This window comes from Neovison vison, chromosome 1 (assembly GCF_020171115.1).
Source record: "Neovison vison isolate M4711 chromosome 1, ASM_NN_V1, whole genome shotgun sequence".
In the NCBI taxonomy this organism is placed as follows: domain Eukaryota; kingdom Metazoa; phylum Chordata; class Mammalia; order Carnivora; family Mustelidae; genus Neogale; species Neogale vison.
In genome coordinates this window covers 178132057-178146799 of record NC_058091.1, presented here as the reverse complement: position 1 = coordinate 178146799, position 14743 = coordinate 178132057, and the positions used below count along the sequence as shown (strand labels likewise).

General features: G+C 41.7%; 1 protein-coding gene across 3 annotated transcripts in view; it reads right to left on the bottom strand.

The window, feature by feature from the left end:
- LOC122916393 (synuclein alpha interacting protein) overlaps positions 1–14743 on the bottom strand; it is a 236251-nt gene that overhangs the window by 25338 nt on the left and 196170 nt on the right. For all 3 annotated transcript variants that reach the window (XM_044263735.1, XM_044263724.1, XM_044263713.1), the window contains 3 exons: positions 13595–14463; positions 11788–11967; positions 6271–6384 (listed from right to left, as the gene is read on the bottom strand). In XM_044263735.1, coding sequence (XP_044119670.1) covers positions 6271–6384; positions 11788–11967; positions 13595–14463 — 1163 coding nt within the window. The remainder of the gene's footprint in view (positions 1–6270; positions 6385–11787; positions 11968–13594; positions 14464–14743) is intronic.

The window sequence follows — 14743 nt, the reverse complement described above, 5'->3', positions numbered from 1 at the left end:
CTGTATGAGGCCAAGAGCTGCTTTGGCTTGTGACAGTCCTCCAAGTCAGGTTCAGTCCAGATTGCTCAATAACCTGCCTTCTTTTCTTCTGAAGGCATGAAAAGCTCTTCTGGTAATTAAGGATCTTACCCAATTCATTATGCAACACTTCTATAAAGGAAGAACCGTTATTCTACTGTTCTGAACAGGCATGTCTTTGCTGAGCCCCTCACATTCAGTTTTGCGTTCCATAGTGGGCAATTTACTTTAATAAGAAGAGAAGTAATCAGCCTGTTCACTGATAAACCTCACAGAAACCAAAGATCTAGAATTCCTGGGTTCTGGTAAGAGCATACATAGCATCCACTCTCAGAGAAATGAGGCTTTCTGCTCTGATTCTAGAGAACGTGCCAGCAGAAATCGACGGTCCTATAATTCAGACAGTGACTTATTTGAGAGCTACCTAGAAAGGAGAACAAAGAGAACCATCTTCTCCAACTAGGAAGGGCCTTATGAATGCATATGTGTATTCAATATATGTGTGTGTGTGTGTGTGTGTATGCAGTGAGGTCTACCTCTCTCCTTAGACATCCAGCGTTCTCTTCCTGGGCTTGTGTGTGCACGCACGCATGTACATCAGGAAGATGCTCAGCGGAGAATGTAATTCCTGATTTTCATCTTCCTTTACGTGTTGCTTTCAGAGAATATCTGATACAGTCACGTGGCGTGAGAAGCCCTTCTGTGTTAGCTCTGTTTAACAGAATGCCTCTCCAGCTTACCATTCTACCCATCGACCCCCACACTCACTGATACCTTCAGTGTTCCTCTCTTCACTAAAAACTTCCCTCATGTCCTGGTTTCCTCTTCCAAGGGATGTTCTGCTCTTTGGGGAACCTGCTTTATTGGTGTTATTTTGTGTGTTCTTAAAGGCATTGCAGTTTGTTTAATGAGACAATTAATATAGGAAAATGAGATTTTCTGGACAAAGTCTAATAAAAACGTAACAGAAAAGGGGGCCCGAGGTTTATTACTGGCATCAATAGTCTCTACAGTTTTCGTTACAACCGTTAAGTCCTAAAGGAGGCGGCTTTTTTTGCAATCGTGTATCATAAAATCCAATACACCATCAATGATATGATTCGGTCTGGTTTTTGAGATGGCAAAGTATAGAAAAGTGGTCAGCCATAATTTCATGATGTCCTTTATTATAAGATAAAGGTAGACTCCAGAGATAGTAAAATATGAAGAAAAAAAAGTATATCGAAGTATTTCTTAAATTAGTTAAGGCCTAAATATTTTTTGCCAAATTTCCCTTACACTTTACTTATGGTGAAGGAAGTAAATTCAACAATCCTGATATCAATAAAATTGGGAAATTGGGAGACATCCAATAATCCTAAGAACCAATATTTATATCTACTACGTGCCAGTAAGGGCAATGTTTCATATGGTTTTTTTCCACTTAGTCCCCGGAGCTGCCCAGTGAAAAAGGTTCTTTTATCTCCATGTTAGAGATGAGGAAACTGAGGTGCAGAAAGAGCTTTTCTTCTTTAAAAAAAAATTAAAATAGAGGGTATGTGCTTTAGTGAGTGCTGTGAAGTGTGTAAACCTGGCGATTCACAGACCTGTAACCCTAGGGATAAAAATATATGTTCATAAAAAATAAAAAATTAAAAAAAATAATAAAAATAAAAATAAAAATGAATGTCTCCAAGACCACTGAGCTAATAAGTGGTAGGGTTAGGATGTGAACCCAGACACAGAGCTCCTGTTCTCCATGTCTCCACTTGCTGTCTACTGAATGTGAATGTCCACAACCTGTTGCTCACTGACCTGTGACCCCTGATTCCATGACAGACACACTCATTCTGCACCCAAAGGGTCCCAGGAAGCACGGTTAACAGCCCATCAGTTGGTGGGTTTGCGGAGCTCAGGGCCGCTTAGGCTGTTTCAAAGAGCTGTCCTTGAAGAGCAGATGGATGCCCAGGCTAATCAAAGATTTTTCTATTTTGCTTTCATCTGCAATCACAGCACTGTCTGAATTGTTTATTTGTTTCCCCCCCCATGATGGTGAAATAGTGAAGTTAACAAAATATTATCCTTTTGAATCATGAAAAAACAGTAACACACGGCCTGTGGAAATATCCCTCTTGCTAGCCTATCACTGTTCATGACTATTTGTAGGAACTGCTGACACTCTTCTTCTTTTTTTTTTTACATGTATCTTTTTTTTTTCCAATTTATTTATTTTCAGAAAAACAGTATTCATTATTTTTTCACCACACCCAGTGCTCCATGCAAGCCGTGCCCTCTATAATACCCACCACCTGGTACCCCAACCTCCCACCCCCCCGCCACTTCAAACCCCTCAGATTGTTTTTCAGAGTCCATAGTCTCTCATAGTTCACCTCCCCTTTCAATTTACCCAAATTCCCTTCTCCTCTCTAACGCCCCTTGTCCTTGATTCAGAAAGTGTCCAACCTCTCCCCCCACCTCTCTTTCTCTCTTTTTTTTTGGATCTGTATTAGAGCAAACATTTAAAATGGGACAATGCACACAGTGTAGGCAAAGGTGTTGTCGGTATATGCCAAATGCTACCACGGAGTTGTTTCTGTAGCAGGATCTCCATATCAAAAGTCACAGGGCAGACTCAGGGGCACAACGATCCCGAGGTTTGACACTGCAAATAATAACAGAGCCCGGGGCGCCTGGGTGGCTCAGTGGGTTAAGCCGCTGCCTTCGGCTCAGGTCATGATCTCAGGGTCCTGGGATCGAGTCCCACATCGGGCTCTCTGCTCAGCAGGGAGCCTGCTTCCTCCTCTCCTCTCTCTGCCTGCCTCTCTGTCTACTTGTGATCTCTCTCTGTCAAATAAATAAATAAATTCTTAAAAAAAAAAACAGAGCCGACTGAACCAATGTCCAGCGTGGAACGGGCCGAAGCACCCCGATTCCCCCCTCGAGCAGCTGAGGGAGAAAGCCTTGCAGGAAGCGGGGACCAGCCCACTGGAACTTTCGTGTTGAAAGCAAACAGGCCCAGTCACACAGCTGGTGACTCTGACACGAGACACTTCTGTTCCCATTGTTTCGCCAGCAACGTCTCTCTTAAGGGACAGCAAAGCGGGCCGACTGGCGGACATCCCTGCTTTTTCCCCCGAGTGCCCCCCACAGCTCTCGCCTTGGCGCTCCCTGTGGCGAGCTCTGCTTTGGACACTCAGGCCATGAAGTAATTGCACCCTCTGAGACTTGACGTGTCACGATGAGGAAAATCAATTCGTATCACCCGAAGATCCATCGCTCCAGGAGACCACTAAAAACTGCTGGCTGCCTCGTGGTACTGGAGTGTTTAAGGTAATTTTTACAAGAAAGAGGACACAAATTGGGAGTCAACGAGAGCCTGCTCTTTAAGAATCCATATGAGGGGCAGAGGGCAAAGAAAGTAAACCGAGAGAGGAATTTTGCTCGGCACTATCCTTTCCAGAGGTATTTACTCAAGAAACAAAACCAGGACACACTCGACTGCCTGCCTGACAGAGGAAAAACTTGCATGTGCTGAATCCATTAGAAAACTGTTCGCTAACAGTCTTCCTTGTGAAAATATTAGCCTTGTCCCGGTTCCAAGTTCAGCATCTCGACAGGTTATCTGTTACATAAGTGCCTGCGGTGGCCGCAGGATGGCCGGACGGAAGAGAATTCACGGCTCTGAAGGGCTTCTATGCTTTCCACTTGGGTAGGAAAGCTCTCCTAAGGGCGCCGCTGGGCTGGGCTGGACTGTTCGCTGCTGGCCTCGAGGTCACACACAACGCTTATCAGCTAGAAATAACAACCTGGAGCCTGATAACTTGCATGAGGCAAATGTCGGACATGGCTCTTCTACTGGGTCACCCACTTTCGGCTTTTCCGCAAGGCCCTTCTAGCAAGCCACGCTATCACCCAACCGGTTCCAGAAAGGGCACTTGCTCTGGTTCTGTCCCAAGAGCTTCACAATTATGAGAAACCCACTGTGAGAGCTGACCAGAGAAACTGGCACGCATCAAGGAGCATTTCCTGAGACAAAGAAGGCCGGGGGGGCCCAACTGTTTATACTTAGGGTCTCAGAAAGGCAATGTAATCCTCTCCTGCCTCTCTTTGGCGAGCTCTACCAAAAGAGCAGGTAGCCTTTCCACTGGTATCGAAAATTCCTTGTGAGGCTTTAGATAAACGAAAAGAACTCAGGGACATGAAGTAATTATTCAGACAGTCCACGAATAAAGAACGTTCTGTTATTTAGACTGCAAATGATTTATGAAAATTATCAGTGATGACATTCTTCTGGTCATTCGAAAATTCTAGTCTCCTCTTTGCCAGTATAAGCAAAAAAAAAAAAAAAAGGCATCCCTCACAAATGCTTATTAACTGTTATGGTTGTTGGTAGAAAATCATGGCTGGGGCTCATGAGGACAGTACACAGAGAAAAACGGAGTGATTCTTTCAAAATAGTTGAACAAATTTTAAATGTTCTTCATGCCTCTTTCTTCATCTCATAAATTTAGTACCAGATACTCCCTTCTTCGGTTGAGCTGTGTGTCACAGTGTGTTATTAGCTAAAACTGTAAAAAAAAAAAAAAAAAAAAAAGCCTTCCTTGGCTAGATCGATGGCGCTGTAAACAGGCTATACAAATTACCGACACAGGTGGGCACAAGACAGGCTTCAGCTGAGATGTAGTCTTTGCTTACTAGGCCTTGGAACATGTGCAAGTCACTTCAATTTCTTTCTTACTCTCATCTATAGAACAGGTAAAAACAGTAGGCTCCAACAGGGTTTTTTTAAAGGGAGAAGTCAGATAATGTACACAAAATCCAATGGCCTGGTGCCTGGCCCATACAGGAAATATTATATATTAATAAATATTATTATATATATAATTATACATATCAATGTACATATATTTATATTACATATTAATGTGTATATTATTATACATATTATACATGTTTACATATGAAGTTACATGGCACAGAATAAGCCATCACCTAACATGGACTCCCACTAAAGAAGAGACTGTAGTAATACTCTCCAAGGGTATTTTTTGAACTTGAGATTGTCATGATCGAAAAAGTATAATCTCTTGTTGACAATACCACAATTTACTGCCACTGGGAAAGGTTATGAAGCCAAAGGGTATACGGTTATATGCATGAGAAGCAATTTTCTTTGCCACAAACAAATATGATTAAATCTATTTTAATCCAGTGCTGACTTTATTTATTTATTTTTTTAGACTGAGATTGGCATTTTGTGGTGCCAACTTAAAAAAATATGTGTAATTTATACTTTTCCTTCTCAAAGAAAGTTACTTTTACTTTTACATTTTTTTTTTTTTTTTTACTCCATACCCTGGACTGTGACCTGTGTACTTCTATTACTCATCTTGGGATTTCCTAGTGTAGGAACTGGTTGTAACTGAGACTCATCTAGTTAGTGTGTTTGTTCAATAGAGAGAGACTTCCTTAATCAACGTCTTACTGAAGATTTTCCTTTTACTATTGGGTAAAGAAACTTTACCATTTTCCCTGCTGACAAAAGACAACTATCATATGATCTCCCTGATATGAGGAAGTGGTGATGCAACATGGGGGCTTAATGGGGAGGAGAAGAATAAATGAAGCAAGATTGGATCGGGAGGGACACAAACCATAAATGACTCTTAATCTCACAAAACAAACAGGATTGCTGGGGGGAAGGGGGTTGGGAGAAGGGGGTGGGGTTATGGACATTGGGGAGGGTATGTGCTTTGGTGAGTGCTGTGAAGTGTGTAAACCTGGTGATTCACACACCTGTACCCCTGGGGATAAAAATATATTATATGTTTATAAAAAATTAAAAAATTAAAAAATTAAAAGAAAAGTTAAATGCATTTACTGTAGGAAACTTGTAAAATCCTGAAAAATACAACAAAGAAGACAAGAGCCATTTCTAATTCCACCCCGAGTGATAACTATAATAAACATGATGGGACATAGTTTTTTCGGGTTTTTGGGTTTTTTCAAGTCTTATTACCTATTTCTCTTCTTCTCTCTCTCTCCAGAATTCAAAGTTGGTACCAAATTATGTGAATGGTTTTGTATCAGACAGTTTAGTATCAGTTTAGTATCCCCATGTTTTCCCATAAAATTCCATAATAGGTATGTAGCTTTGTTATTTATCCATTACATTATTGGGAAATATTTAGGTTGTTTAAAACATGTTTTTCATTGAAAAATATTACAAGAAAATGATGGCTTATAAACCTGATCATTAAAAATTCTTCCTACCTGGCCAAAGCAACCCGCATAATGAATAAGGCTTGGGAAATCCTTAGAACAACTCAGCTCTGCAATGGCTTCTGTTTCACTCACCATCCAACGGACACACTCCAACTGACCATTCTACATTGGAAAAAAGAAGGAAAGAAAGAAATGCAAGGTCACTGAAGTTTGATAAATACCTCATAGATGGTAACTTTGCCAAGGGAAGAAATCACGTGAATTTGGGTTCTCGTATTTGGCTTCATTTATTTGCAGTCTATCAAACTGGTCTGTGCTTTTCTATTTTATCTCTGGTCTGTGCTTTTGGCTCAAAATCCGATGGGGAATTTTTACTGAAATGCATCTTCATAACTATAATCAGCTAGTTTAAAATGACTTTACTGAGGCATAATTTGCATGCTATAAAATATACTCCACTCTTTTAAAGCATATACTTTGATGAATTTTGACAAATATATATTCTCTTAAAACTGCTCCTCCAATCAAGATAGAGAACCTTTCCATTCCCCCCTTTCCCAAAATCTTTAGGACTCCTCTGGTCTTTGCCCTAGGCAACCAGTGATAGGATTTCCATCACAACAGGAGAGAGTACATAGTCTTCTGTGTCTCACTTTTGTCACCCAGCATTCATGCCTCTGAGATTCATCCAAGCTTCTTCTTGTATGAAAGGTTTGTTCTTTCTTTTTTTTTTTTTTTTAATTGCTGGTAAGTATTCCCTTGTATGAATATACCAACATTTGTTTATTCATTTGCTCTTAGAATAGGTTTTTACCTTTCATAATTTGAAATGGTAGGATTCCAAAATCAAAAAAGAGAAAATAACTTTATTATATTGGCTCAAATGCTATGCTATGTTCACCAAAATCTTTGGTGACTCCAGCCCCACACTGGCTTTTTCCTCCTGTGCTGAGATCCCACATTGTACAAACCAGGAAGGCAGCTGTGAAATGTATAACCTAGTCATTAGGACAATGGATTTAAATCCTGAATTCACTACTTAGATTTAAGGCCTTGAATAAGTTGCTTCCCCTCCCTGACACTCAGTTTTTTCATCTGTGAAATAGCAGGGATAGTATTAACTGCTTCATAAAGCAACTGTGAGCAGCAGATGAGACAAAACCTATGAGATAACTCAGCACACAACACTGTTACCTTTTACTAGTAGTACACTCTCCCAGATCCTCCCTACCACACATGGGACATCAGCTGCCTTCCTGGTTTGCCCACGGTGGGACCTTAGCCCAGAAGAAAAGAGCTACTGTGCCATGGAGTCAGGGAAGCTTATTCTAGATACAAGATATAGCAGGTAATCTACTCATTTTTCATCTATACCTATTTGGATAGTGGAATTTCAAGCAGTCAGCTCTCAACCATTCATAGGCAGACACTATTCTTCCACTGGGGGAATCTAGCAAGATCAAATGGGTGGTGAATAGCTTCCAGGTGCCACCTCAGATCTATCTCCTCCCTCCTTTGCCCTCCTTGCTGCCAGGGGAGGTTGGTCTGTATGGGTTGGCTCCCTTCCCAGCTTGAATTTTTAAATTTCTTTTCTTCTGCTTGCTTTGAATATAGTTTGTTATTCTTTTTCAAGTTTCTTAAGGTAGAGGGTTAAGCTATTCACTTCAGAGCTTTCTTTTTTCCTTTTTTTAAAAAAGATTTATCTATTTATATGTAAGGAAGAGAGTACACAAGTAGGGGGGAGAGGGAGTAGGAGAGGGGAAAGCGGACTCCTTGCTGAGCAGGGAGCCTGACAGGGCGGGGGTGGGGGGAGGCTCTACCTCAGAATCCTGGGATCATGATCTGAGCTGGAGGCAGATACTTAACCCACTGAGCCACCCAGGCATCCCTGCTTTTCTTTTTTTAAATACTGGCATTTATGACTATAAAATTTCTCTCTCAGCATTGTTTTAGCTATATCCTTAAATGATAATATATTCCATTTTGTTCATCTCCAAATATTTTCCAGTTTCCTTTGTAATTTCTTCTTTGATAAAGGATTATTTTGGTGTGTGTTAATTCCAGAGACTTCTGAGTATTCCTAATTTCCTTCTGTTACTGATTCCTAATTGCATTTCATTATGGTTAAAGGATATACTTTGTATGATTTCATTCCTTTCATATTTATTGAGACCTGTTCTGTGGCCCAACATATGGTCTATTCTGGAGAATGTTCCATCTGTATTAGGGGAGAATATGTATTCTGTTTTTGTTGGGTAGAATGTTCTGTCAGGTATCTGTTAGTTCTAGTTATTCAAAAAGGTATTGTTTAAATAATGAATATATTAAATAATAATATGCTACTATAAAGGCAGAAGGAAATAGATTGCTACCATGGTTTTGAACACAACATTGCTTGCCATAAACAGAAAGATCAAGAAAACAAAAAAATATATATATCATTAAATTCAAACAGGAGATTTTTGCTGCTGAAGTCTCTGAAACTGAGGTCACTCACGGGGGTTAAAAAGGAAGACAGTAGTTTATGTCTTTGAAGCTATTTTCTCATCAGACCATTGTGTTATCTTTGAGCTCAATCAGAGGACTGAACGAGAAGTAAAAAGGAAACTAAGGTTATTTCATTCCAAGTCTGCTTAGCTCCTAAAACAATGAATTGTTTTGGCCCCATTTTAGAAACACACCATATATAAAAATCTTTCTTTCCAGTTATTTTGCTTAACTGTTCCCAAAGGGCACTCAGTAATGCCCTGAACTGCCACAGGATCTAGTGTTGGGTTCCCCAGAAAACTCTAAATAAATTCTGCATCTAACTGGTAAGAATTTATTATGTTCCATTTAAGAAGTTTAAGGGGAGAGGATAGGTATTCTAAAGCCTTCAAAGCCCCTTTTCTCAGGTAATCTTTTTATTTGATACCCTATCTCTGACTCTGCTTTTTGTCAGTCTAGTCACATGATCTCAGCGACTTCTGCTCATTTGAACCAAGTTTGTTGTCTTTAGTGAGAGCAGGGCTCTCAGAACTATGCTTAATGAGGTGAAACACCATCAGTTGGTCACTGGTGTTCAAAACAATTCCTAAAACAGAAGAATGATGACTTCGTAGAACTCCCTCAACTTCTCTGATGTCTATCAAATGACACTGAATGGACTGAGGCAGGATTTGTGTCAAGTCAGATTCCCGAAGGGGATAGCACTTACTATGAAACATTTGTATTGATTCTTTTGTAAATTCTAGATTAAATCAAGAAATAGAAGAAGAGTTCCATTTCTCATATCATCGTCCATGAAATATCTGAGACCCCAAATCCATAAGAGCTTTTGAATCTCATGGGTTTGATATGTGTTCTTCATTAAAACAGAAAAATAAACCACTGCATTTCAAGGTTACATGCTGGTTACATGACAGCAGTATGTTGACTGGAGGAGTTTAAGAATGAATTACCAATATCAGTACTGTAGAAGGAGTTTATAGCCTGGATTGGCCTAATGACCATGAGTTTCTTAGATACTGTCCTACTCTGAGAATTCTTGATCCATGAAAACAAGCACTAGGGTATATAAATGAAGAAAAAAACTTTCTCATCCAGCTGTATAGCTATGATATACTCCATAATCTAACAACAGTTAGGAAAGCTAATGAGTACTGTATTTTATAAACACTAAAAGAGCAAGGCAAATGTCAACATTTATTGGAATTGCAAGAATATTTATTCAACACTGACCCACATCCATTGATGACCAGATCCAACCCCTGTCTTCCCACAGGACTCTGATATAGGACTAGAACCAAATTTGCCATCATGCACTTGAATTACTAGTAACTTACCTGCCCTATCTATCTGGCTATCAGCTTCTGAGGAAAAGGGACTAAGTCTCATTCATATTGTATTGTCACCACCTAACACAGTACCTGGTGGACATGGTACACATTGTTGAACTCATCTATCCTGCACCTTGACTTCCCATCTCATTTCTCTTTCTTCATGATGGCTGCTTGCAGTTCAGCTCCTAATACGACATAGCGACATTCACTAAAGGAAAGCAGTATCTACCAGGGTCTTCGATCTCTTATTTTATCAAAGATATACCATTTTCTATACTATCTTGGAAATAATACATTATCACTGAATACAATTACATAAAGCAGAAAGAAAATTTCATACATAAAACTTCACTGAATGGTGGGACACCTGGGTGGCTCAGTTGGTTAAGTGTCTGCCTTCACCTCAGGTCATGATCTCTGGGTCCTGGGATCAAGTCCTGATTTGGGTTCCCTGCTCATCAGGGAGTTTGCTTCTCCCTCTTCCCTGCTCTTCTTCCACTTATGCTCTCTCTCTCTCTCTCTCTCAAATACATTAAAAAAATCTTTTAAAAAAGTGGAGTGAGGGGCGCCTCGGTGGCTCAGTAGGTAAAGCCTCTGCCTCTGGCTCAGGTCATGATCCCAGTGTCCTGGGATCGAGACCCACATCGGGCTCTTTGCTCAGTGCTCAGCCTGCTTCCCTTCTTCTCTCTCTGCCTGCCTCTCTGTCTACTTGTGATCTCTGTCTGTCAAATAAATTTTAAAAATCTTTAAAAAATAAAAAAAGTGCAGTGAATGGTAAATAAATTAAAGATGCAAAAATTGAGATTTGCATAAAAGATATAGCAAGGGTAGGACAGCACTCACTTGTATTTCAAATGTAACATGTTCTTCAGTGAATACGCAAGTGCATTTCTTTAACTAGTGAGTTCTCCTAAGTAAATTTCAAAATTTCTAAAAATGATTCTTCAGCTTTTAGAGGACATGGCTATTATGTAAAGCAGAGCACATATGCAGAAGCACCAGATGTATTGTATTTCCCGGAACTTCACTTCTGGCTTCTTCATAAATAGGACTGAATTCTACACTTAGGGGCCAAAGATCTTAAAAGTAAGCGTAGTTTTAATAGCCAACCTTCTAGTGATGTGTTATGTTTTACAGAGGCACTCACTGCAGTGAGCTATAAAAGACCATGTTTCCCTGACTCCCAATTTCTAACTTTTCAACTCTATCCCAGTCGACATGACACTCAGAACTTGGCTCTGACGTTCTAAACAACTCTTCGTACCGAAGACGTTTACACTTCAGACGTGATCTGTTAGAACCCTGCTTTATTATCTGAAATACTCTTGAGACTTACCATTCCTTAAAATACACCTTTTCCTCATTTGTCTCGCTCATTATACTCACATTAGGAAAAAATGAAACAGTCACAGACAAATCCAGGTGTGGTTAAAAATTTAAATCGCAGTCGTCATGAATAACAAAAGCTCTGAGAACCACAAGAGATCATTTTCGTTCCTCTCTATTAGCTGATGTGAAGCTTACCCTCATTGCACCATAAACTGGAATGTAGTTTCCAAAGCTCAAAGAGTTAGTAATGGAAATGATTATTCTCTAAAATGTAGTATGCTCATTTGCCATTTGCCTGGTACCCAACGCTACTCTCTCTCCATACTCAGCTCTTCAGCTAAGCTCACTAGGAATTTTCAAAAAACAGAAATCCACCTTCTAGCAGTGCCAGGCCCAACCGCCAACCCATCATCACCTTGATGGCCAGGCCCGCTGGAGTCAGCTTCTCTGCATTTCGCTCACTGAGGCAGTCTTCTCCCATCAAAGAGGTGAGGTGCTGCAGACATTCGGCGTGTCCCTGCGACGCGGCCACATGTAAGAGATTATTGCCATTTTCGTCGTGAATTTTGTCTAGGTTGTCGGCAGCGAGGTGTGGCTGTCGGGACGGTAAGATTAGACCACTTGAGTCAAGAATCAGAATGAGATGCTGTGGGGGTTTCGCTGTGGACACGGAACAAGAGCTGAGTTTCCAGGAGGTCTGGTGGCCATCCTGGGGATCTGAGAAGTCCAAAATTCCCTACTATTAATGCTAATGACTTTCCATTACTTTTTTTGCTATCCTATCCTTTGGAACCCAAGTCCTCAAGGGACTTACCTTCATGGGAGACATGGCGACAGGGCTCGGTCAGCGAGCTCACAGAGGGGCCAAGATGGCTTTCTAAACAACTCCAATGACATTTATGGTAATTGGCACGTTCCCTCTCTGTCTCCTCCACTCGACTGCTAAGTGCTGACAGCCAGACTGTGTTGTATCCTCTGTTGTAGGTTTGTTGAATGAAGGAACTACTTCTCTCCACCATCTGGTCTGCCTCAAATGACGGAGAACTGGCTTTGATCACGAGCTATCTGACAGCTGCCACAACTAGAGCTACCACGGGATTTCTTTCCAGACAATTGAACCCCAAACTAACTCCTGGGGCACCTGGAGGCTATACCTGGCCGTTAGTGTTCTCGCCTCTAGTGAAGCTTACTTCTCTGTGTATGACATGGTTGAGAGGGACTGTTGGAAGAGTCGAGAGGTGTTGTCATCAGGGAAACATGAAAACGTGGAATGGGCAGAAGAAAAGAATGAACCAGAGAGAAAAAGAGGAAGAGCCAGGAGAAATGGAAAAAAGCTATTTTCAGGAGAAAAAAAAATATTACTTTTTTTGGGGGGGAAAGTGTTCAAGCCTATCAGCCTATGACAACAGTCAGAATTGTGACAAGAGACCAGGCACATGGTACTTATCTCTGCACAGCTTTACCCTAAGTGGAATCACACTGCCAAGATGTGATGATTTTCTCGAGTGAGATTTTAATTAACATCATAGTATCAGCCCAGGCTTGCTACTGTTTGATCCAAGTCTGGAAGCCAGAAAAGAACAATGCAGGCAGATGGGGTGTGATTTCAGTTGAGCTTTCTCTGAGCCGGAGCAGAACAGACTTTTCTTACATCACATTAACTCTGTGACTCGAGTCTTTGGAAAAGCTTCTTCAGGCTCCCTGGACTCGCAGCACTGGAACTGAGTAAAAACTCCATGGAGGTCAGAGGGCAACTAAGCTCCAGGGGAAGCTTCTATCTGCAAATGCTTTCAAACTTCCTGGTCCAAGTCTTCTGAATAATGATCAAGATAAAACAGAAGACGCTCTGTTCATGTTATGTGGCAGGCTCACCATCAGCAAGGAACTGATGTCCCCACAAGTAACTGAGTGACAGCACGGGGACCCGTTCGAACACGGGAAAGAAGGACATTAAGATTCACGTGAAAGCAAGGGCTGAACTTTGTTTTGTTTTTGTTTAGATTATGGGTCCTATTCCTGTCAGATTCATGCACAATTAAAGTGGAATAACATTCCTTCTCCAGCCGTTGGTTTTCCCCCTGTATTAATCTCCTACCTTTGCATTTTAAAATTCAGAAGGCACATCCCCTAACTCAAGCTATGAATAAAGATGAAGCCAGAAGGGAACAAACGCTCACCAATGAAACCAAAGTCTTCAGAAGATGGACTTAGATCACACTTACCAGGAGAGAGATCTGTCCTTCCTTAACAATGTTCAAGATGCTTTTCGCTTTTTTCAGATGCTCACTCCTTTCTTCTGGGCCCTGGGAGCTGGTCCAGTTCCCACTCCCGATGGGCTCGTCTAGTTTGGGCTCCGTGGCTGCGGACTGCAGATGGAAGGCCCTGAGCTGACAGTCTGGCACTGCCTTCTCGCGTTTTCGACCCGGAGCATCATTAAAGGTCTTGTTGAGGAAGTCCTTATTCTGGTTCTCGGGCTCGTAGGCGGAGCCACACTTCACCAGTGCGGCTGAGTTCTCAGACTCTTCAGCAGAGAGCTTTTGCTGGTCGCGGGCGACGGACGACGTTTTTCTCAGCTGAGGGCTTTTCACAGGTGAAAGAACACAGAACGGGGTCGTGTTGGCTGGAGAGCTCTCAGCACTGCCGGGAGAGCAGGCTTTGCCAGAAAGGCCATTGATGGTGGTGCACAAACCCAAAATTCTCTTCTCTGGAGTCACCTTGGTGTAAGAGGCAAGCTGTTGACTGGATTTAATGTAAGGCACATCCAGAATCTCATCCATGTCAAGGTCATAGTGCTCCAGTTCCCCCAGCAAGGTGCTGGGCTCGGTGCTCTTACTTTGGGGACCGCTGTCTCCATCTCCAGGGCTGAGCTCTTCGGGTTGGGGACCTGGGTCAGAATCACCCCCTTTCTGATACTCCACCTTCTGGTTCTTCTGGTCATCGCTTTCATTGTTCTCCAGAGTCTCTGGCTGGTGCTTTAGCGGGGAAACTCGCTTCACAGGACGGAACTTACTGTACACGTCGGCGATTCCCGTGGGTTTCTGCGTGTTTGTAATGAGGGCCGACACGCTGCAGTTCCAGCCGGAGCTTGAAACTGTTTAGAAATACATACAAGAGGAGAGTATTACATTGAAATGCCGAAGGTATCTTGGCCATGAAGGCAGGCATAGTCCACTCATGTTACGTTCGAAGAAAGCCCCTGCCTGAGGGGACAACCTCGAGAGAACGTGTACGGTAAACCAAACAGTTCATGCTGACTTCTGGAAAACAGTGAGTGATAAAAGTTATGGCCTATTGGCTCAAAATTAATGAAAATACTAATCATGGAAAAAGCAGACTGCTGAAACAAACAAGCAAACCAGCCAATCAAGATT